The sequence below is a fragment of the Ascaphus truei genome, chromosome 9 (genome assembly GCF_040206685.1).
Source record: "Ascaphus truei isolate aAscTru1 chromosome 9, aAscTru1.hap1, whole genome shotgun sequence".
NCBI classification, from domain to species: Eukaryota; Metazoa; Chordata; class Amphibia; order Anura; family Ascaphidae; genus Ascaphus; species Ascaphus truei.
In genome coordinates this window covers 53,313,179-53,330,245 of record NC_134491.1, presented here as the reverse complement: position 1 = coordinate 53,330,245, position 17,067 = coordinate 53,313,179, and the positions used below count along the sequence as shown (strand labels likewise).

At 46.9% G+C, this 17,067-nt stretch overlaps 1 protein-coding gene across 5 annotated transcripts in view; it reads right to left on the bottom strand.

The window, feature by feature from the left end:
- Positions 1–17,067, bottom strand: part of SYNE2 (spectrin repeat containing nuclear envelope protein 2) — a 231,822-nt gene that overhangs the window by 79,054 nt on the left and 135,701 nt on the right. For 4 of the 5 annotated variants that reach the window (XM_075614879.1, XM_075614877.1, XM_075614874.1 and 1 more), the window contains exons 68-78: positions 15,906–16,043; positions 15,283–15,468; positions 13,989–14,111; positions 13,664–13,846; positions 13,390–13,497; positions 12,645–12,845; positions 11,180–11,239; positions 9,388–9,495; positions 6,095–6,274; positions 4,093–4,272; positions 600–695 (exon numbers count right to left, since the gene is read on the bottom strand). In XM_075614879.1, coding sequence (XP_075470994.1) covers positions 600–695; positions 4,093–4,272; positions 6,095–6,274; positions 9,388–9,495; positions 11,180–11,239; positions 12,645–12,845; positions 13,390–13,497; positions 13,664–13,846; positions 13,989–14,111; positions 15,283–15,468; positions 15,906–16,043 — 1,563 coding nt within the window. The remainder of the gene's footprint in view (positions 1–599; positions 696–4,092; positions 4,273–6,094; positions 6,275–9,387; positions 9,496–11,179; positions 11,240–12,644; positions 12,846–13,389; positions 13,498–13,663; positions 13,847–13,988; positions 14,112–15,282; positions 15,469–15,905; positions 16,044–17,067) is intronic. The other variant, XM_075614876.1, reaches the window with a different exon arrangement.

Genomic DNA, 17,067 nt, shown 5'->3' with positions numbered 1-17,067 from the left:
CTGGGGGGGCATGGGGGGGGAGCGGCCATGACGTCACCCGGCAGGTTCGCCCTCATTGGCTGAACCGCCGGGGGGCGTGGCTTAGCGCTCCGTCGTGAGTCCTGCTCTCAATTCTATTCAGAGCAGGAGCAACTCTCGCCACAGCGCTGCGGCCCCTCCTCGCAGCGGGCCCGGTGCCATTGAGGGGAGGGCTCTCGTCCCTGCAGCGTCCGCCACAGCGGGCGCTGCAGTTGCCAGCGGGGACCAGGCCTTAGCCTCCAGTAGAAGGTGGCAACCCTGCAAACAGTGCATTTTAATGATTTTTTGTTATATGTTAGATACTTATCAGGATGGAAGTGCTGATCGGATTATAATATACTGTGCACTGATAATCTTGCACTATCCATGAATATCTGAACACTTTTTTTTTTCTTAAGAAGCAAATATTATATACGAGGAGATTTAGGTGTCATTTTCATGTTGCTTCTGAAAAAAAAAGCTCACAACCAGCAAAGAAGAAAATCACGTTTTCTCGGGAACAACAGGAACAATATTATAATGTCGTGTAAACACAAGGAATGGCACATTACAATTTCAAATGGTAAACCATGTTATCTTACAGTGGTTCCACCAGGAGGTGCGGGTTCTAACACTCCAACTTCTGTTGGCTGTGAAGCGTTTTCTGCCTTTGATGATATCTTCACACCGTTATAAAGCTGTAAAAACAAAAAACAAAGTTTCATTATTTCTTACTATTCAACATTTTATATAGGAAACAATATACAGAATAGTTTGCACCCAATCAGAAAAATAAATATTCTCTAAATCAGTGGTGCTAAACTCAAGTCCTCAAGACACCGCCCCCCCCCACCCCACCCCTTCCCAGGGATATCCTGAAAACCTGACCTGTTGGGGAGGGGGGGACTTGAGGACCAGAGTGGAGAACCCCTGCTCTAAATCATTCAACCTCTCCCAAGTAGGTTCTTGGAGGTTGGAGTAGGATACGCACCTGGTCACGTGAAAACACATTCATTTTATTCAAAGTAGAGATGTTGTGCAAAGCACACAAATAAGAACATTTCATTGGCTTTTATTGGGGGGGAACGTATACATTATATCTATATCTATAAGTCTGAAATAATGTTTGTGTGTGTATGTCTTCCCCCTGTGTGATTGGCCCTGTGTTCCCCCTGTGTCATTGGCCACGGCGCACCCCCCACCACCCCCCCACTCACCCCACCCCTCACATTGCAAGGACCATCTCACTTGCAGTTGGAACCTAAGGAGAACAACTTGGCGAACCCACACTCCTCCCCCCCCACACACCTCCGCCGCTCCTCGGCGCAGGCCTCACCTCTCCCCCACCACCAACCCCCCACCCTCCGGTTACTCCACTCCCACCCGCCGCTCCTCGGCGCCGTCCTCACCTCTCCCCCATCACCAACCCCCGTCCCTCCGGTCACTCCACTCCCACCCGCCGCTCCTCGGCGCCGTCCTCACCTCTCCCCCATCACCAACCCCCCTCCCTCCGGTCACGCCACTACCGCGCAGGCCTCACCTCTCCCCCACCACCAACCCCCCTCCCTCCGGTCACTCCACTCCCACTCGCCGCTCCTCGGCGCCGTCCTCACCTCGCCCCCACCAACCCCCCTCCCTCCGGTCACTCCACTCCCACCCGCCGCTCCTCGGCGCCGTCCTCACCTCTCCCCCATCACCAACCCCCCTCCCTCCGGTCACGCCACTACCGCGAAGGCCTCACCTCTCCCCCATCACCAACCCCCCTCCCTCCGGTCACTCTACTCCCACCCGCCGCTCCTCGGCCCCGTCCTCACCTCGCCCCCACCAACCCCCCTCCCTCCGGTCACTCCATTCCCACCCGCCGCTCCTCGGCGCCGTCCTCACCTCTCCCCCATCACCAACCCCCCTCCCTCCGGTCACGCCACTACCGCGAAGGCCTCACCTCTCCCCCATCACCAACCCCCCTCCCTCCGGTCACTCCACTCCCACCCGCCGCTCCTCGGCCCCGTCCTCACCTCGCCCCCACCAACCCCCCTCCCTCCGGTCACTCCATTCCCACCCGCCGCTCCTCGGCGCCGTCCTCACCTCTCCCCCATCACCAACCCCCCTCCCTCCGGTCACGCCACTACCGCGAAGGCCTCACCTCTCCCCCATCACCAACCCCCCTCCCTCCGGTCACACCACTCCCACCGGCCGCTCCTCGGCGCCGTCCTCACCTCGCCCCCACCAACCCCCCTCCCTCCGGTCACTCCACTCCCACCCGCCGCTCCTCGGCGCCGTCTTCACCTCTCCCCCACCAACCCCCCTCCCTCCGGTCACGCCACTACTGCGCAGGCCTCACCTCTCCCCCACCAACCCCCCTCCCTCCGGTCACGCCACTACTGCGCAGGCCTCACCTCTCCCCCACCAACCCCCCTCCCTCCGGTCACGCCACTACTGCGCTGGCCTCACCTCTCCCCCACCAACCCCCCTCCCTCCGGTCACGCCACTACTGCGCAGGCCTCACCTCTCCCCCACCAACCCCCCTCCCTCCGGTCACTCCACTCCCACTCGCCGCTCCTCGGCGCCGTCTTCACCTCTCCCCCACCAACCCCCCTCCCTCCGGTCACTCCACTCCCACCCGCCGCTCCACGGCGCCGTCCTCACCTCTCCCCCACCAACCCCCCTCCCTCCGGTCACTCCATTCCCACCCGCCGCTCCTCGGCGCCGTCCTCACCTCTCCCCCATCACCAACCCCCCTCCCTCCGGTCACGCCACTACCGCGAAGGCCTCACCTCTCCCCCATCACCAACCCCCCTCCCTCCGGTCACTCCACTCCCACCGGCCGCTCCTCGGCGCCGTCCTCACCTCGCCCCCACCAACCCCCCTCCCTCCGGTCACTCCACTCCCACCTGCCGCTCCTCGGCGCCGTCTTCACCTCTCCCCCACCAACCCCCCTCCCTCCGGTCACGCCACTACTGCGCAGGCCTCACCTCTCCCCCACCAACCCCCCTCCCTCCGGTCACGCCACTACTGCGCAGGCCTCACCTCTCCCCCACCAACCCCCCTCCCTCCGGTCACGCCACTACTGCGCAGGCCTCACCTCTCCCCCACCAACCCCCCTCCCTCCGGTCACGCCACTACTGCGCAGGCCTCACCTCTCCCCCACCAACCCCCCTCCCTCCGGTCACTCCACTCCCACTCGCCGCTCCTCGGCGCCGTCTTCACCTCTCCCCCACCAACCCCCCTCCCTCCGGTCACTCCACTCCCACCCGCCGCTCCACGGCGCCGTCCTCACCTCTCCCCCACCAACCCCCCTCCCTCCGGTCACTCCACTAACAGACGCTGCAGCCACCACTCCAAAGCGACACCTCACACTATATCAGTGCCACTACCAGGTAAGAACAGTCATCTAACTATGCTGACATGACGTTTCACGACCTACTACACAAACAACTTCAGCCACTTATGTATATCATGCTGGGGACACTCACTCATACACCCACACACCCACACACACAACAACTAACACTAACACACAAAAATACCTATAACCTCAACTCACGCTCAGGAATCTCCATCTTTGGCAACGGTACACCTACTATTGAATCGGTATCTTTACAGCAAAACATTTCATTCAGTGGGACTGTATTTAGCTCATATATAGATTTCCTTTAAAAATTATTCTAACATTCATTGCATATGTCTTTTACTATTTATTCAACAACCTTTACACAAAATTATTCTCATAACCTTACACTGTCACTCATAAAAATTGTCACATTTACATCCCGGGCAACGCCGGGTACATCAGCTAGTATGCTATAAAAAGAGAAATCCTTTATTTAGTGTATGTTTACGAAAAACTTTATAATACTCTGTAACCCCATATAACCACCCCACTGCCCCTGCCCTGTGACTGTTTATATCATGTGTTATGTTTATTACAGTCAGTACATACGGAGGCGCGTCAGGTTCTTCTGATGACACAATTCCCCCTCTTCAGATTAGCACATTTTGCAGGTTTGATGTCTAATTAAAAAAAATGTGTTATGCGATCCTTCAGCACCTATCAGCCCAAGGGAAAGGCGTGTTAAATAAAACATATCCAGGTACCTGTTCAGTACTGGGTTTGGCCTGCAGCATCGCCTGGACATGCTCCAAACGGCTCTTTAGCGTCTTTAGCTTTAAGGACAGGGTTTCCGCTTCCTTCAAAATGGCGGCATTTCCTTCGTTCCAGTCTTTGTCACCTTCCAATAAAGTGCAGATCTTCCTCTCTATCTCCTGCAAAGTATTCTGGAACAGGCAAGATTAAATCAGCCAACAGACCTGAAGATGTTTTGTCCTTTCATTTAGATTTCCAATTGCCATAGCCACTGCAAAGGGCCGCTGACTTGGCCACAGGACCCCATAAAAACCTGCCGGGATTTTTCTACTTCACAGAAGCAAAAAGGTAAAATATTACTTTGGGCCGCTATTTTCTCAAACCGGTTTAATAACGGTCTCGTGGATTGTGGGATTACCCACAAGGCACGTGCCCAGGGGCCCCTATAGGGTGCTGAGGCTCCCCATGCAGAGATCTGGTAGCCACTATCTGCATACTCTCCCTCATCCTGTCGGCGCCGGGATTCAACTTCAGCCCTACCGGAGGAGGGACCTGGTGTGTGTGTGTGTGTGTGTACGAGAGAGAGCAGTGTCTCCTACGGAGCGTGCCTCCTCCTGCAGCGGCACGTTGTCATGGCGAGCCGACATCACATGACGCTGTGAAGCTGCAGGAGAAGGGCCACCTCGTGGAAAGGCCCCCAAAGTCTCGGTGCCAAGGGGCCCCAGAGGATGTTAATCCGCCCCTGCTCAGTCTTATTAAATGCAGTAGTGGAACTAATACAACATGAGTCCATGTCAAAGTAGTACAGACTGCGTATTACATCACTTGTCAGTCTGCTGCTTTCGGAACTACATTTAATAAGATAATGTCCTGTGAATGTTTTGCTTCACTGCCCCACCAACATACTTTAAAGAGCCAGCCCAACTAATAAAGTAACTGTCACCTATTAGGGTTGCCAGGTGTCCGGTATTGGACACTCTGTCCAGTAAAAAATTCAAGGTACAGTAACACTGGGCATGTATGTGTCCAGTATTACCTGTCTGGACATGGTGACCTGACCGGCTTAGGGGGCCGTGGGATTTCCCTGAGCAGGGCTGCTGCTAAGAGGCTGGGCAGCTTCCTCCACCCTAATTGGCTACTGCTGGGTAATGCAGTCAATCAGGAGGAGGTGTCAGGAGCCTGGGAGTGGGGCCAAGGAGAGGAGGAAACAGCATGAAGCGGTGAGAGGGTGTGTGTGTGTCTCGGGTATGTTGCACCTTTCACCATTGTGTCCAGTATTTTTGGAGAAGCCACCTGGCAACCCCTATTACTTGTGTGCGCATTTGTAATAGGCCCGGATACCCTTTTAAGAGGTCTTCATAGATTAAATGAAAGCGCTCAGAGCTTTTGAAATCTCACAGGTCTATTCTTCAAATGTACTTGGAACTCGATTCTTAAAAGCAATGTATAGATTCCATTAGAGCATACCAAATTAACATTGACACCTACAGTAGGTGATTGCAAAGTTTCACTCCGCATAGGGTTGTTTTTTTATACTCACGCAACAGAGGAGTTAATATACTGAATCATTTCTTGGCGTTGCCCTCTACAGAAATACGTTGTTGATCCCTCTTGTACTAGAGGAGTTCATATACTTGAATATATACTAAATGTGGGAAGATCAACTCCAGTCCCCAAGACCCCCTCTCCCCCCCCCCCCCCTCAACAGGTCAGGTTTTCAGGATATCCCAGCTTCAGCATAGGTGGCTCAATCAGAGGCTCAATCGAATTGAGCCACCTGTGCTGAAGCAGGAACTGATTGCGCCACCTGTGCTGAAGCAGTGATATCCCGAAACCTGACCTGTTGGTGGGTCTTGAAGACTGGAGTTGAGCTCCCCTGGTTTAAACATTCTCTTGGGTACAATGCTTCTTTCCCTCGGTTTATCGGCAGTCACATTGTGTCTTTAACACCCTCCTTGAGCAGGAAGTGGTTGGTTGGACCCACAGAGTGAACTTTGACCGTTTCTCTCTTACCTGACACCTTGCGAGCTGCTGCTCCACCGTCTGCTGCATATCTGGGTCCTGTTTGTTCGATGCTAACGAGAGGTTTGCCCTTTGCAGCCACAGCTCCACCTCTGTGATCCGTCCCTGGCAGTCACGGAGGGTCAGCTCCGGCTCAGACCTCATGTCAGCCAATGTTTTGCCTGGATCTCCCTGGAAAAAGAAAATCCCCACAACAGGTGCATAAGGAGAGGGAGCAGCACCTACACAGAGCATAGCAAACACGCGGCAACACCAGCAACTGCAATGTTAAACCATGCATACCCATGGCGGAGCAGAACCATCAACGTATTCCCAGGTGTAAGGAAAAATATATATCATGTGATCCAATGTCAACAGGTTTCCTGGCAGCTAACCTACATTTGCTCAAGTATTATAATTTTTAGCATTCAGCTCAGTTTATTAACCACTTAGGGGCTGAATGGACCAGCACTAAACAAAGCAATGGTCTAGAATTCCCCCTGGTACTGGTGAGCTCAATGGGTTTTTTCTGGCCTCTCTGGCAGGAAAAGGGTTACATGTGCTATATTGTCAGTACATTTGACAATTACTTTGATAAAGGCGAACACTCCACCGTCTTCTAGCAAGAACACCTTATCTGGCAGTCGGCAGGTAACAGAAGGGGTTTAATATCATCAGAACAGCACTGCAACCAATGGCAGAATATATCATAGTTACTTACATGGCGGCTCATACTGTATACTCAACGGAGGAAAGGAAGCTGCTGTGATTTCAAAGGTGCGGTGATTAGAGCAGAATGATCAGACTTCACACAAAAGCTGCCATTTTAAAAGTACCTAAAACACATTATTTTACACCAATACACTGTATTTCCAAAGAAGAAAAAGACCAGAGGATTTAGCAGCAAACCGACATCTGGGTGAAAAATGAAACGCAGGGAAATGTTGGACATTGGAAGTTGGACCCAATCTTCTCGCCAAAGGAATACGGTCTCGGTTACACTGTAGCGTTTTCAATACCAAATATTCACTGAATAAGAAGCCATAGTCCGTTAGCGGTCGGATGCTCGCAGTTTTCTGCTTTGCAATAGATCCTTTGGCAGTAAAGGGTTTTTAAAGAATTAAAAATATCTTCTTAATGTGAGACATACTGTACAGTAGGTTAAGCCAGGGGTGCTCAACTTCGGTCTTGAAGCCCTCTCCCTTCCCCCCCCCCCCCCAACAGGTCAGGTTTTAAGGATATTCCAGATTCAGCACAGGTGGTTCAATCAGTCCCTGCTTCAGCACCGGTGGCTCAGTCTTTGACTGAGCCTCTGATTGAGCCACCGGTGCTGAAGCTGGGATATCCTGAAAACCTGACCTGTTGGGGTGGCTTGAGGACTGGAGTTGAGCCCCCTGGGTTAAGCATTCCCATACCTTCCACCAAAAATAAGCCAAAACCCCATAGACTTTCTACAATGTGTTAACTGCAATACAAGCAAAACCTAGTGCCGGAAATAAAACTAAACAAGCAGCAGGAGGGGAAACAAAGAGCATGTTTTGCTGTAGAAGAACAGAGTCATTTTTCATGCACAGAAAACGATCACCGTGTTTTGTCAGAACGCTCTTCCCGTCCGCGTGCTACGGAGAGCTTTCAATTGTACGGAACAGGTCTATGTCAGAGTGATCCTGCCAAACCGGGCGACAATTTTTTAGAGTAATACAGTAGGTATTACGGGCTGACCATTTGTATCCGACATACACTTTGGGGCCCTCATCATATTTATTTTGCAAAGGAAGCCGAGATGAAGTATCCTCCTCACAGTTTTCAAATGATCTTGTAGCCATGAAAAGATTCAATGGTTCCCATGTCAAGTTGATCTTTTGTCGTCCACCTCCGGCTCTCAGTGGGAAAGAAGAAAGCTTTTGCTTTCAGCAGCGTTTTATTTTTTTGTAAACCTTTCTTTTTATGACTCAAGTCAAAAGATTAGCTTAACCCAGGGGTGGGCAATTCCAGGGCTCAGGGTCCTCCAAAAAGGTCAGGTTTGCAGGATATCCCTGCTTCAGCACAGGTGGCGCAATCAGTCACCGCCTCAGTACAGGTGGCTCAGTCTCTGAGCTACTGATTAGCCCTGCTTCAGCACAGGTGGCTCAATCTGAAAACCTGAACCGGTTTGTGGCCCTTGAGGACTGGAGTTGCCCACCCTTGTGTTAACTGAATGTACCCATCGGATGTCCGAGCATTGAGCTGAGTTCTTAAAGCAGCAGTTCAAGCAGCCATTTTTTTTTATATTGAATTTTTCCCCCTTTAATATGTGCATCAATACAATCCACACAATGATCAGTAATTAGCGAAGTGCAGCAGAAGAGGACCAAAGATGCAACGTTCTGTGGGGAAGATCATGTGACCAGGCAGTCACTAGATACAATTGATGCACTGCTAGAGAGAGAGAGCAAAAGGGGTGTGTCAGAGCCTGTTTCAGAAGAGGAAGGGGATGTGACTTTGTAAACGGTTGCTATAGAAACATAAAATGCTTGTTACATTATAATACATACAAAATGTCATTCAGAGTTGTTTTTTTATGCTACAATTATTTTCTCATAGTACAGAACTGATTTATAAAAAAAAAAACATGTAGCATATTGCTTGGTCTGCAGCTTTAAGGGGCGGTCTAATTTCTACATAGACTGGGACAGAATTTAGAGCATGTTTTTAGAAAGTGCATTCCACAAAAAGACTAATACTCATTTTTTGTGTCATCTTTGTGTAGTTACATTTGAATGTTTCCAGAATGATAAAACATCAAAGTATTACCAACAACATGGTCTCCGAAGGAAGGCCGCCATTTTTAAAATACCAAATCACTTTTAGAAAACAGAAACCGACGGACTTGATAAATAAGGAAAATAGATGATAATTGAGATCTTACTTAAATATATTCCCTCCCCCCCCCCCAAGCGGGTTGTAAGGAACTGGTTTCAAAGCTTGTTAGACACACAAAACAAATAATGGCATCAATATCACAAACAAGAGAAATTTAAAATGGGTAACAATAGGTAAAAGTACACAAACTGTCAGTGCCAGAACTATAAAGATACAAAAGGCTTTAAACAAATAATAAAAAAAAGTATCGTTTCATAGGAAGCTTGCAAGATTCAACATAGAGCTTTGAAATGCTGTTAAAATTAAATTAAGCCCGTCCGAACCATAATACAATATGTTTTTATTACTGTCATATGTTATTACTCAGCCATATACTTTTGCTCTACAAATAAAAAAAGACCATAGCGTTTGTGATAAAGAAAAAAAACACTGTCGTTTGTTACCTGGGGAAACCCGTCAGAGACGGCAGCGGGAGGCGCGATGCTCGCTTCACTCCCGCTCTCTGCTTCCAGGAAGTCGTCCTCGTTCGGAACGGTCGTTTCACCGTCTGCCTAACAAGTTCCGGGATTACAAAGCAGAATTCCTAACCACACAAGATACATGAATGGTTTATTGCAGCGGTGCTCAACTCGGGTCCTGAAGACTTCCCCCTCCCAACAGGTCAGGTTTTACGGATAACCCAGCTTCAGCACAGATCAAAGCCTGAGCCTCTGATTGGGCCACCTGTGCTGAAGCAAGGACTGATTGAGCCACCTGCGCCAAAGAAGGGACTGATTGAGCCACCTGTGCTGAAGCAGGGATATCCTGAAAATCTGACCTGTTGGGGTCCTTTGAGGACTGGCGTTGCGTGCCACTGGTTTATTGAATAATGTCTGAGAGTTGCAGTATAAGCTCAGCTGTATGCTGCAAAATCAGACCACAATGTCTGTGTGGAGAAAGGTGTCCAAGCATCAATCATTTGCAGCAAACAGGCTTTGCAACATATTTCACAGTCTGAGTAAAGAATATTCAGGTTATCTGAATATTTATGTGCCAAAGAGCACATTATGGCCTAGATTTGCTCACCGGAGTGAAGCGTTTGCTGTTCTTAACGCCTATTCAAGAGAATCAGTCCTCACCGGTGTGCATACGCGCTGCATATTTCTAAATGTAGGCCTAACCCTTTCAAATATTGAAGATCCCTTACATGACTGCGTTTATTTGTCTTGTTACACAATTATGTGCAGTTTTGAAACTTCCCCAAATGGAGAAATCAAACTTTGTGTTTTTAACATTTTACTCACTAGAAACTCACATGTAACTCCCTAGAAAACTGGTTATAACATTAAATACTTCATTACTAGCACATTTTCAATTAGTGCTATCAGAATGAGTTCATATTTCCATTATTTTACATGTAATGCTAAAACTTTAATCCAACAAAATACTGAAATAATATCATTACAGTCTTCTCCCTTTGGGGACTTTTCCAGCACCCTTAGGCCCGGGCCATAGAGGGGTGAGGAGTTCCGAGCCGCGCTGACGCTGAGGCTCGCCTGCTGAAATCTGCGCGATTTCATGCCCATGCAGGCGAGCCAGCGGGCGCGATCGGAGGCGGGGGGAGACTGAGGGAGACGGGGCAGTGACGTCGCTGGGCCAATCGCCCGCGACGCACTGACGTCGACGTCACGGCGCCGACGTCACGGCGCCGTGACGTTGACGCAGCTCCGCACTGATTGGATGTTTTCAGCCGACAGCGCGCTGAAAAACTTCAGCGCCTCAGCACGCCTGCGGACGCTCGCGTGAGCCCCCTCTAAAGGCATCCTCATTGAGGATGCAGGGGCTCAGCGCGGAGCGTCCGCACGGCTCAGCACGGCCTGTCCTTCTATGGACTCGGCCTAAGGTGACACATGCACCCATGTTAAGGAACGATTGTTAAACAAAAAGCTGGAAAATACTCCTAAATGATAGAGCAACTAGAAATAAATCCCCCCTCCCCCCACTCAATTATCCCGCGTTGGAGAATCGTTTAGCTCCATTCGAATATTTGGGTGGGAAAACTTCTCCAGCCCAGGCAGGATGTCTCCACAAACGGACGCCCAAATTCCCACTTCATTATCTGCCACTGACGCTTCATTTTCAGTGTGACAGGTTTTTAGATGACATAACCGAAACGATCATACAGCATGGATTTTCATGGTATCAAAAAGGGAAAGGGAATTGAAATGGCATAATTTCCATTGTACTGTTACTAACCTCCTCACTCAGAGAGACGTCCTCTGCTTCCTCAGCCAATGATGGCAAAAACCTTTGAACCTAAAGAGAGAACGTTGAAGGATAAAGCTTCTACTATACATAACTAATACTAAGCAGATACTACTAGCCCATATTTACTAAGCAGTGCTATCCCCAGGAGACTCCTTAAGGCCCTTTCAAGGTGTCGTATGACATAGTAAGCCGTGCAAAGTATGGGCCATTACATCCTACAAGTGCGTCTACTATAACAAACATGAACACGGGTTTGAAACTTATTTCCACATTATAAGCACTTCGGTCCAGATCCACAAAGGGGGCGTTAAGCTTTAGCACAGATCCACTAAGGGGGCGTTAAGCTTTAGCACAGATCCACAAAAGGGCGTTGAGCTTTAGCTCAGATCCACAAAAGGGCGTTAAGCTTTAGCACAACTTCACTCCCATCCATATCAATGAAATACACAATTTGACGGTCGAGAAGAACCTCCTTGGCCCACCAAGTGTTCTCATTTTCATCTCTATTGTAAAATTGTAAAACCGTAAACCCGATTGGATGCTGGGCTTTCCTTCACACGTAGGATAGCCTTATCTCTGCCTTATCTCTACCTCAAGAATGTTTTTTCATTCCTTTACTCCAGCACCTCTGTTGTGAGGCTAGTCCACGAATCCACCACCCTTTCCATGAAGAAGTCCTTCCTCCCATTTCCCTTGAGCTTGCCACCCTCCAGCTTCAAAGCGTGACCTCTTGTTCTAACACGTTCCCTGGAATATGCTTCTCTCCTGTGTACCTTGTTGAAACCTCTTTTTATATTTGAAAGTTTCAATAACATCCCCCCTCTCCCTTCTCCAAGCTGTACATGTTAAGGTCCTACTCATGTAGTATTTCCCGATATGTTTCATTATGTAGCCCGCGCACACATTTTAGTAGCCTTTCTGTGCACACTGTAATTTATGTATGACCTTCTGGAGATAAGGTCTCCAGAACTGAACACGGCTGTGTAGGTGAGGTCTTAACAGTGATCTATAAAGTGGTATCACTACCTCTCTGGTTCTGCTGGTAATAATTCTCCTTGTACAAGCTAGGATCCTGATAGCCGTCACATTGCTCGCCTAATTTTAGTGCATGTTGTATAAACTTCTGAATCTACAGTATATATCATTTTTACCGTCTACCACCAGTTAAAACACATCTACCAGCAGAACATGTTGTAATGCAGGGGTTCTCCACTCCAGTCCTCAAGACCCCCCACAACAGGTCGGGTTTTAAGGATATCCTAGCTTCAGCACAGTTGGATAAATCGGTGGCTCACCTGAGCCACCTGTGCTGAAGCTGGGATATCATTAAAACCCGACCAGTTCGGGGGGGGAGGAGAGATCTTGAGGACTGGAGTAGAAAGCCCTTGTTGTAATGTATACAAAACAGCTCGCTCTTTGCAGACAGTGACAGAACATGCAGACATCCAGTGACCTGTGCAGGAGCGGCCTCTTTGCTGACAATGCCGATCTCTTCGGGTCCTGTCGGCTTTGCGGCTTCGATTTCTTCTTGTTCATTCTGCTCCAGTTGCAAACGTTCCAGGCGTTCTGTAACCGAGCTCCGCATGCCGAGGAGAACCGCTTCTTTTTTCTGGTTCAACCCTTCTATTCGTTCCTTCACCTCTTCCGCTTTCTCCTACGCCCCCCCCCCCAAAAAAGTATGCGTTTTACCTTTAAATATTCCTTGTGTGTGCTAGATCATGGATGTATTTACCGAATCCATTGCTCAGGAAGCCTGTCATGTATAACATGCCTCCGCTCTTACAGCTCAAAACAAGACTCACTGAAATAGGCTTACTCCAGGGGTTCTCAGCTCCAGTCGTTAAGAACCGCCCAACTGGTCAGGTTTGCAGGACATCCCTGCTTCAGCATAGATGGCTCATCCACTGAGCCACTGATTGAGTCAACTGTGCTGAAGTAGGGATATTATTCAAACCGGACCTGATGCGGGGGTCTTGAAGACTGGAGTTGAGAACCCCCTGGCTTACTCAATTACATTTAACATTGGTGATATCAGTCCCTGGAACATATATATATTCCATAGGGTTACTCCGATAACATAAGCACTTTGTTCTATCGCAAATATGGAATCCAAACAGAATGCAATATTGCTGGGACAGAGTATTACTGCAATAATGTGAAGCAGGAATCACAGTAGCTGCTAAACATGCTTTATTTACCTTTACATCTGACTGCGCCATTGATGTTGTTTCATATGTGAAATTCTTGGAGAGATGTTTTAACTTTTCTTGTTCCTGGTCAAGCTTCGTTATTTCAGTTATGATTGGCTGGGGGGATGGGACCGGGAGGGAAATCAAAGAAAAACTGAAATGGACCAATACATTTAAATCCCAAAACATAACATTCATGTAGCAAACTGCTACTGTAGTATGGTAATTCATCAACTACGACTTGAGACTGCAGGAAAGTATGGACACAAAGAGTCATACATACCTCTAGCAGTTCATTTTGCTCCTCGGTCACCTTTTCTAAGATTTCAAACTCTTTCAAGAGCCTCGCTGCTCTTCTGAACACACACAGAGAATGAACGCCAGCTTCAGATAACTTCAGGTCGGCTTTGAAAGCCTCTATTTCAGCAACGGTCTTCTTCATGGATGCAATGTTATTTAGTATGACCTGAAACATAGAATGTGCTTTGTACATATATACTACGGTACTTTCCAGGTAAGTAAAGCTTCACTCAGTGGTATGCTCCCAAGAATGAATCCCTGTCTCTTGCTTGAGCAGCACCTTTCCATTGTGAAAGAGAAAAGCTCACCTGTCCATGTTTGTGGTGTTCCTTGGGTGACATATCCACTATATCATGAGATGTTAAAATAGTCTTAATTTTTTCTGCATCCTTTTCCATCGCCTTAACTTCTGTTTCAATAGCAACGACCTCCTAACGTTGGAGAAACATGGAACATTTGGCGGCCATTAGTATGTTATAATATATCTATATTTTAGAAATAATGAAAGATAACTTAGAGTGTGCACGCTACTACGTTATTAAAAAGCAATTGCTTTTTTTACACTAGCAAATATCATAAATATGTATTTAAATAAACATATAAAGAATAATGTTCCAATACAGCACAAATACAATGGATGGATATGTCATAATAATACATGTAAATATAATACAAATGACAGTGTCCACCATTATCAAACATGGTACAGTAATGATAAAGTCAAACCACGCTCTTGCTTCCTAACAGAATCTTGGAGTAGATCAACTCTTCCCTCTTGCAGCTGATGCGATGTGAAGGCACCCCTCCTCCGCAGGTCCCGTCGCAGGATGAAGCACAAAACCGTGTGAAACGCGTTGCGAAAGCCCTACAGTGTTATTGAAAATCAGCCCACTGGTGTACCAAGCCTCAGCAGTCCCACTAACAACTAGAGACTCTTCAGCACGCCGGAGTAAGTTTCTCTGGGAAACCGGCGTTTGAGGCGGGCTACTATCCACGGGTCCTGCGAGAAGCCGCAACCCGGAAGGAAGAACAACGTGGTGCCGAGCCAGGCAGCCCCAGCGCGCGGGTCTACCTCGTAAGCCTAAGCACCATCTCTCTGTGCCCTGGACACCACCAGGACTGTTGCCTCTGCACTGCTCTACTGGACATACTTACCCCTATATGTAAGTTTTTATTGTTATTATCACTTTGTTTTTATTAAATCTTGACCCTTGGTGCGCTTTTGTGTTTCATTTTCTGATGGTACAGTAATAATAAATGATACTCGTGAAACTACTTTAATCCTACATTTTGCATTTTGAAGAATTCTATTACACTTTGTAGTGTGATATCTTTCAGCAGCTGCAGCGCCAACGCGTTTTACTAAAAGCATTCTATAGTGCAGTCAGAAGCTGCCAGGAATCTTTACATTGAGAGGAATCTTCTAATTCAGTAGCGTGTATTCACAAACACGAGGCAGTAAAAATATAAATATACTGTATTTCAGACTGCGTTCTGAAGAACAGAGATGGCTCCCCAGATTCGGATCTTAAAGTATATTTATAACCCGTACACATTTCAGATAAAGACTATGAATGTACATTTCCAGTGTCATCGGCTTACATCTGTTACATGTTGGATGTGAGGAAGAATGTCCAGAATCCTTTGCTGCAGCTCCCGCACTTGGTTACTTATTTCATTGAGACGCTGCACGGTGTTCTCCGTTTCAAAGATCAGCACTAATTCGCCCAGCTCGGAGTAAATGCTGTGCAGAACATGTTCCTTCTGCTCGGAATCCTCCAAAGCCATCTGTCCAAAGAGAAGACCCAAGTAACCGTATAAAAACTCATGTCACCGCCTTAGGCCTCAGGCACCCGAAACAGGGCAGGGGCTTGTGCATGCAAAATTATATGTAGTTATTAAAGCAACTGAAATTATATATATATATATATATATATACACACTTTAATATATATATATACTGTAATATATATATATATATATATATATATATATATATATATTATTTTTTTCTTTTTTTTTAAACCATAGTGAAGGCCAATATTATTAACCCAGTTGATTAACTTTACAACAGAAAAAAACCCTGAATAGTTTCATTAAACTTTGCTGTTGGAGGAGGAATATTTGGTAGCATTTTGTTATATCCGTGAATAGTCCTTTTTTCAGTTTATATTCCATTACAAGCAGCTTCTTTTTACTCCACTATTGACATCTCGCACACTGACCTCTAGGGCAGTCGCATGTTTACTCAGGGCTTTCGCAGAACCATTCTTCAGCTCTTCACCCAACAAGTTGTTCGTGTTCTGGATCCAGGTTTCCATGTTCTTTAAAATCTCTTCATACTCCTCTATGTTGCCAGCCGCCTGCCAATACAAGGACATGTTACAAGAGAACTGTCTTTGTTCTTCTAAAAAGTTGCATTTTTTTTAACCATCATCTAGCGAAGAAGCTGCTCTAGAATAATTAAAATTAATTTTAAAGGAGCAATCCCAGCAATATCGATTAAAATAAATAAATAAATAAATTTGTTCTGTAGTTTTGGATTGTACTGTCAGTTTTTACCTGGCTGACAGTTTTTTTTTCCACTTATTAAGTGTATTATTTATTATTTGTAGCGCTGTTTCACACCGTATTTTTTGTATTTGGATTATACTTACTACCTTTTTTTTATTTTAAAATTGAACTCATTTACATTTGTAATTAGTTTTAATATACTGGGCATCCTTTGATTTCTATAGCAGGTTTTAGCCCACCTCCCCAGCAGTGCACTTTGTAACACTTTCCTCTTTGTGATAATATGTCCCAATGTTCCCAGCAGTTTGAGCTGTAAACTGTCACAATAGATCATGTTACCTTAGTAATATAAGGATATATTGTAGCTGCTGAGTTACACTGACGGAAGGATTGATTTGAAACTGAAAGGCAGCCATTTAATGAACCCTGGGAAACAGGATTATGTTGATTGATCCCAGGAGAACAAAATCAATCGGCAGCTTAGGTAATTAATTTTCAACAAAGTCAATCAAAGGCTGCATATATTAAAACAAAAAATAAATAAATTGCATTGGTAAGTCTTGTATCTGCTAATCCTATAGTTTGCCACTGATTATAATGTAATTACTGTAGTTCTATTACTGGCTGCGTTAATAGTACAATGAAAACATTTTATTCCCGTTAAGTAGGGAAAAACACACAAAAGATGTGAAGTTTCTTCTTCAGGACAACACACACACACACACACACATCATTTTCAGAACACATTAACAAAAGACCAAAACAACTGTTCCGTATCACTAATAGTCTAACATTAAAGGTGCGTCACAAGTCCTGCAAACATATCACTGAGGAGAGTTACTAATTACAAACAAGGTCATTAGCCAACACGTT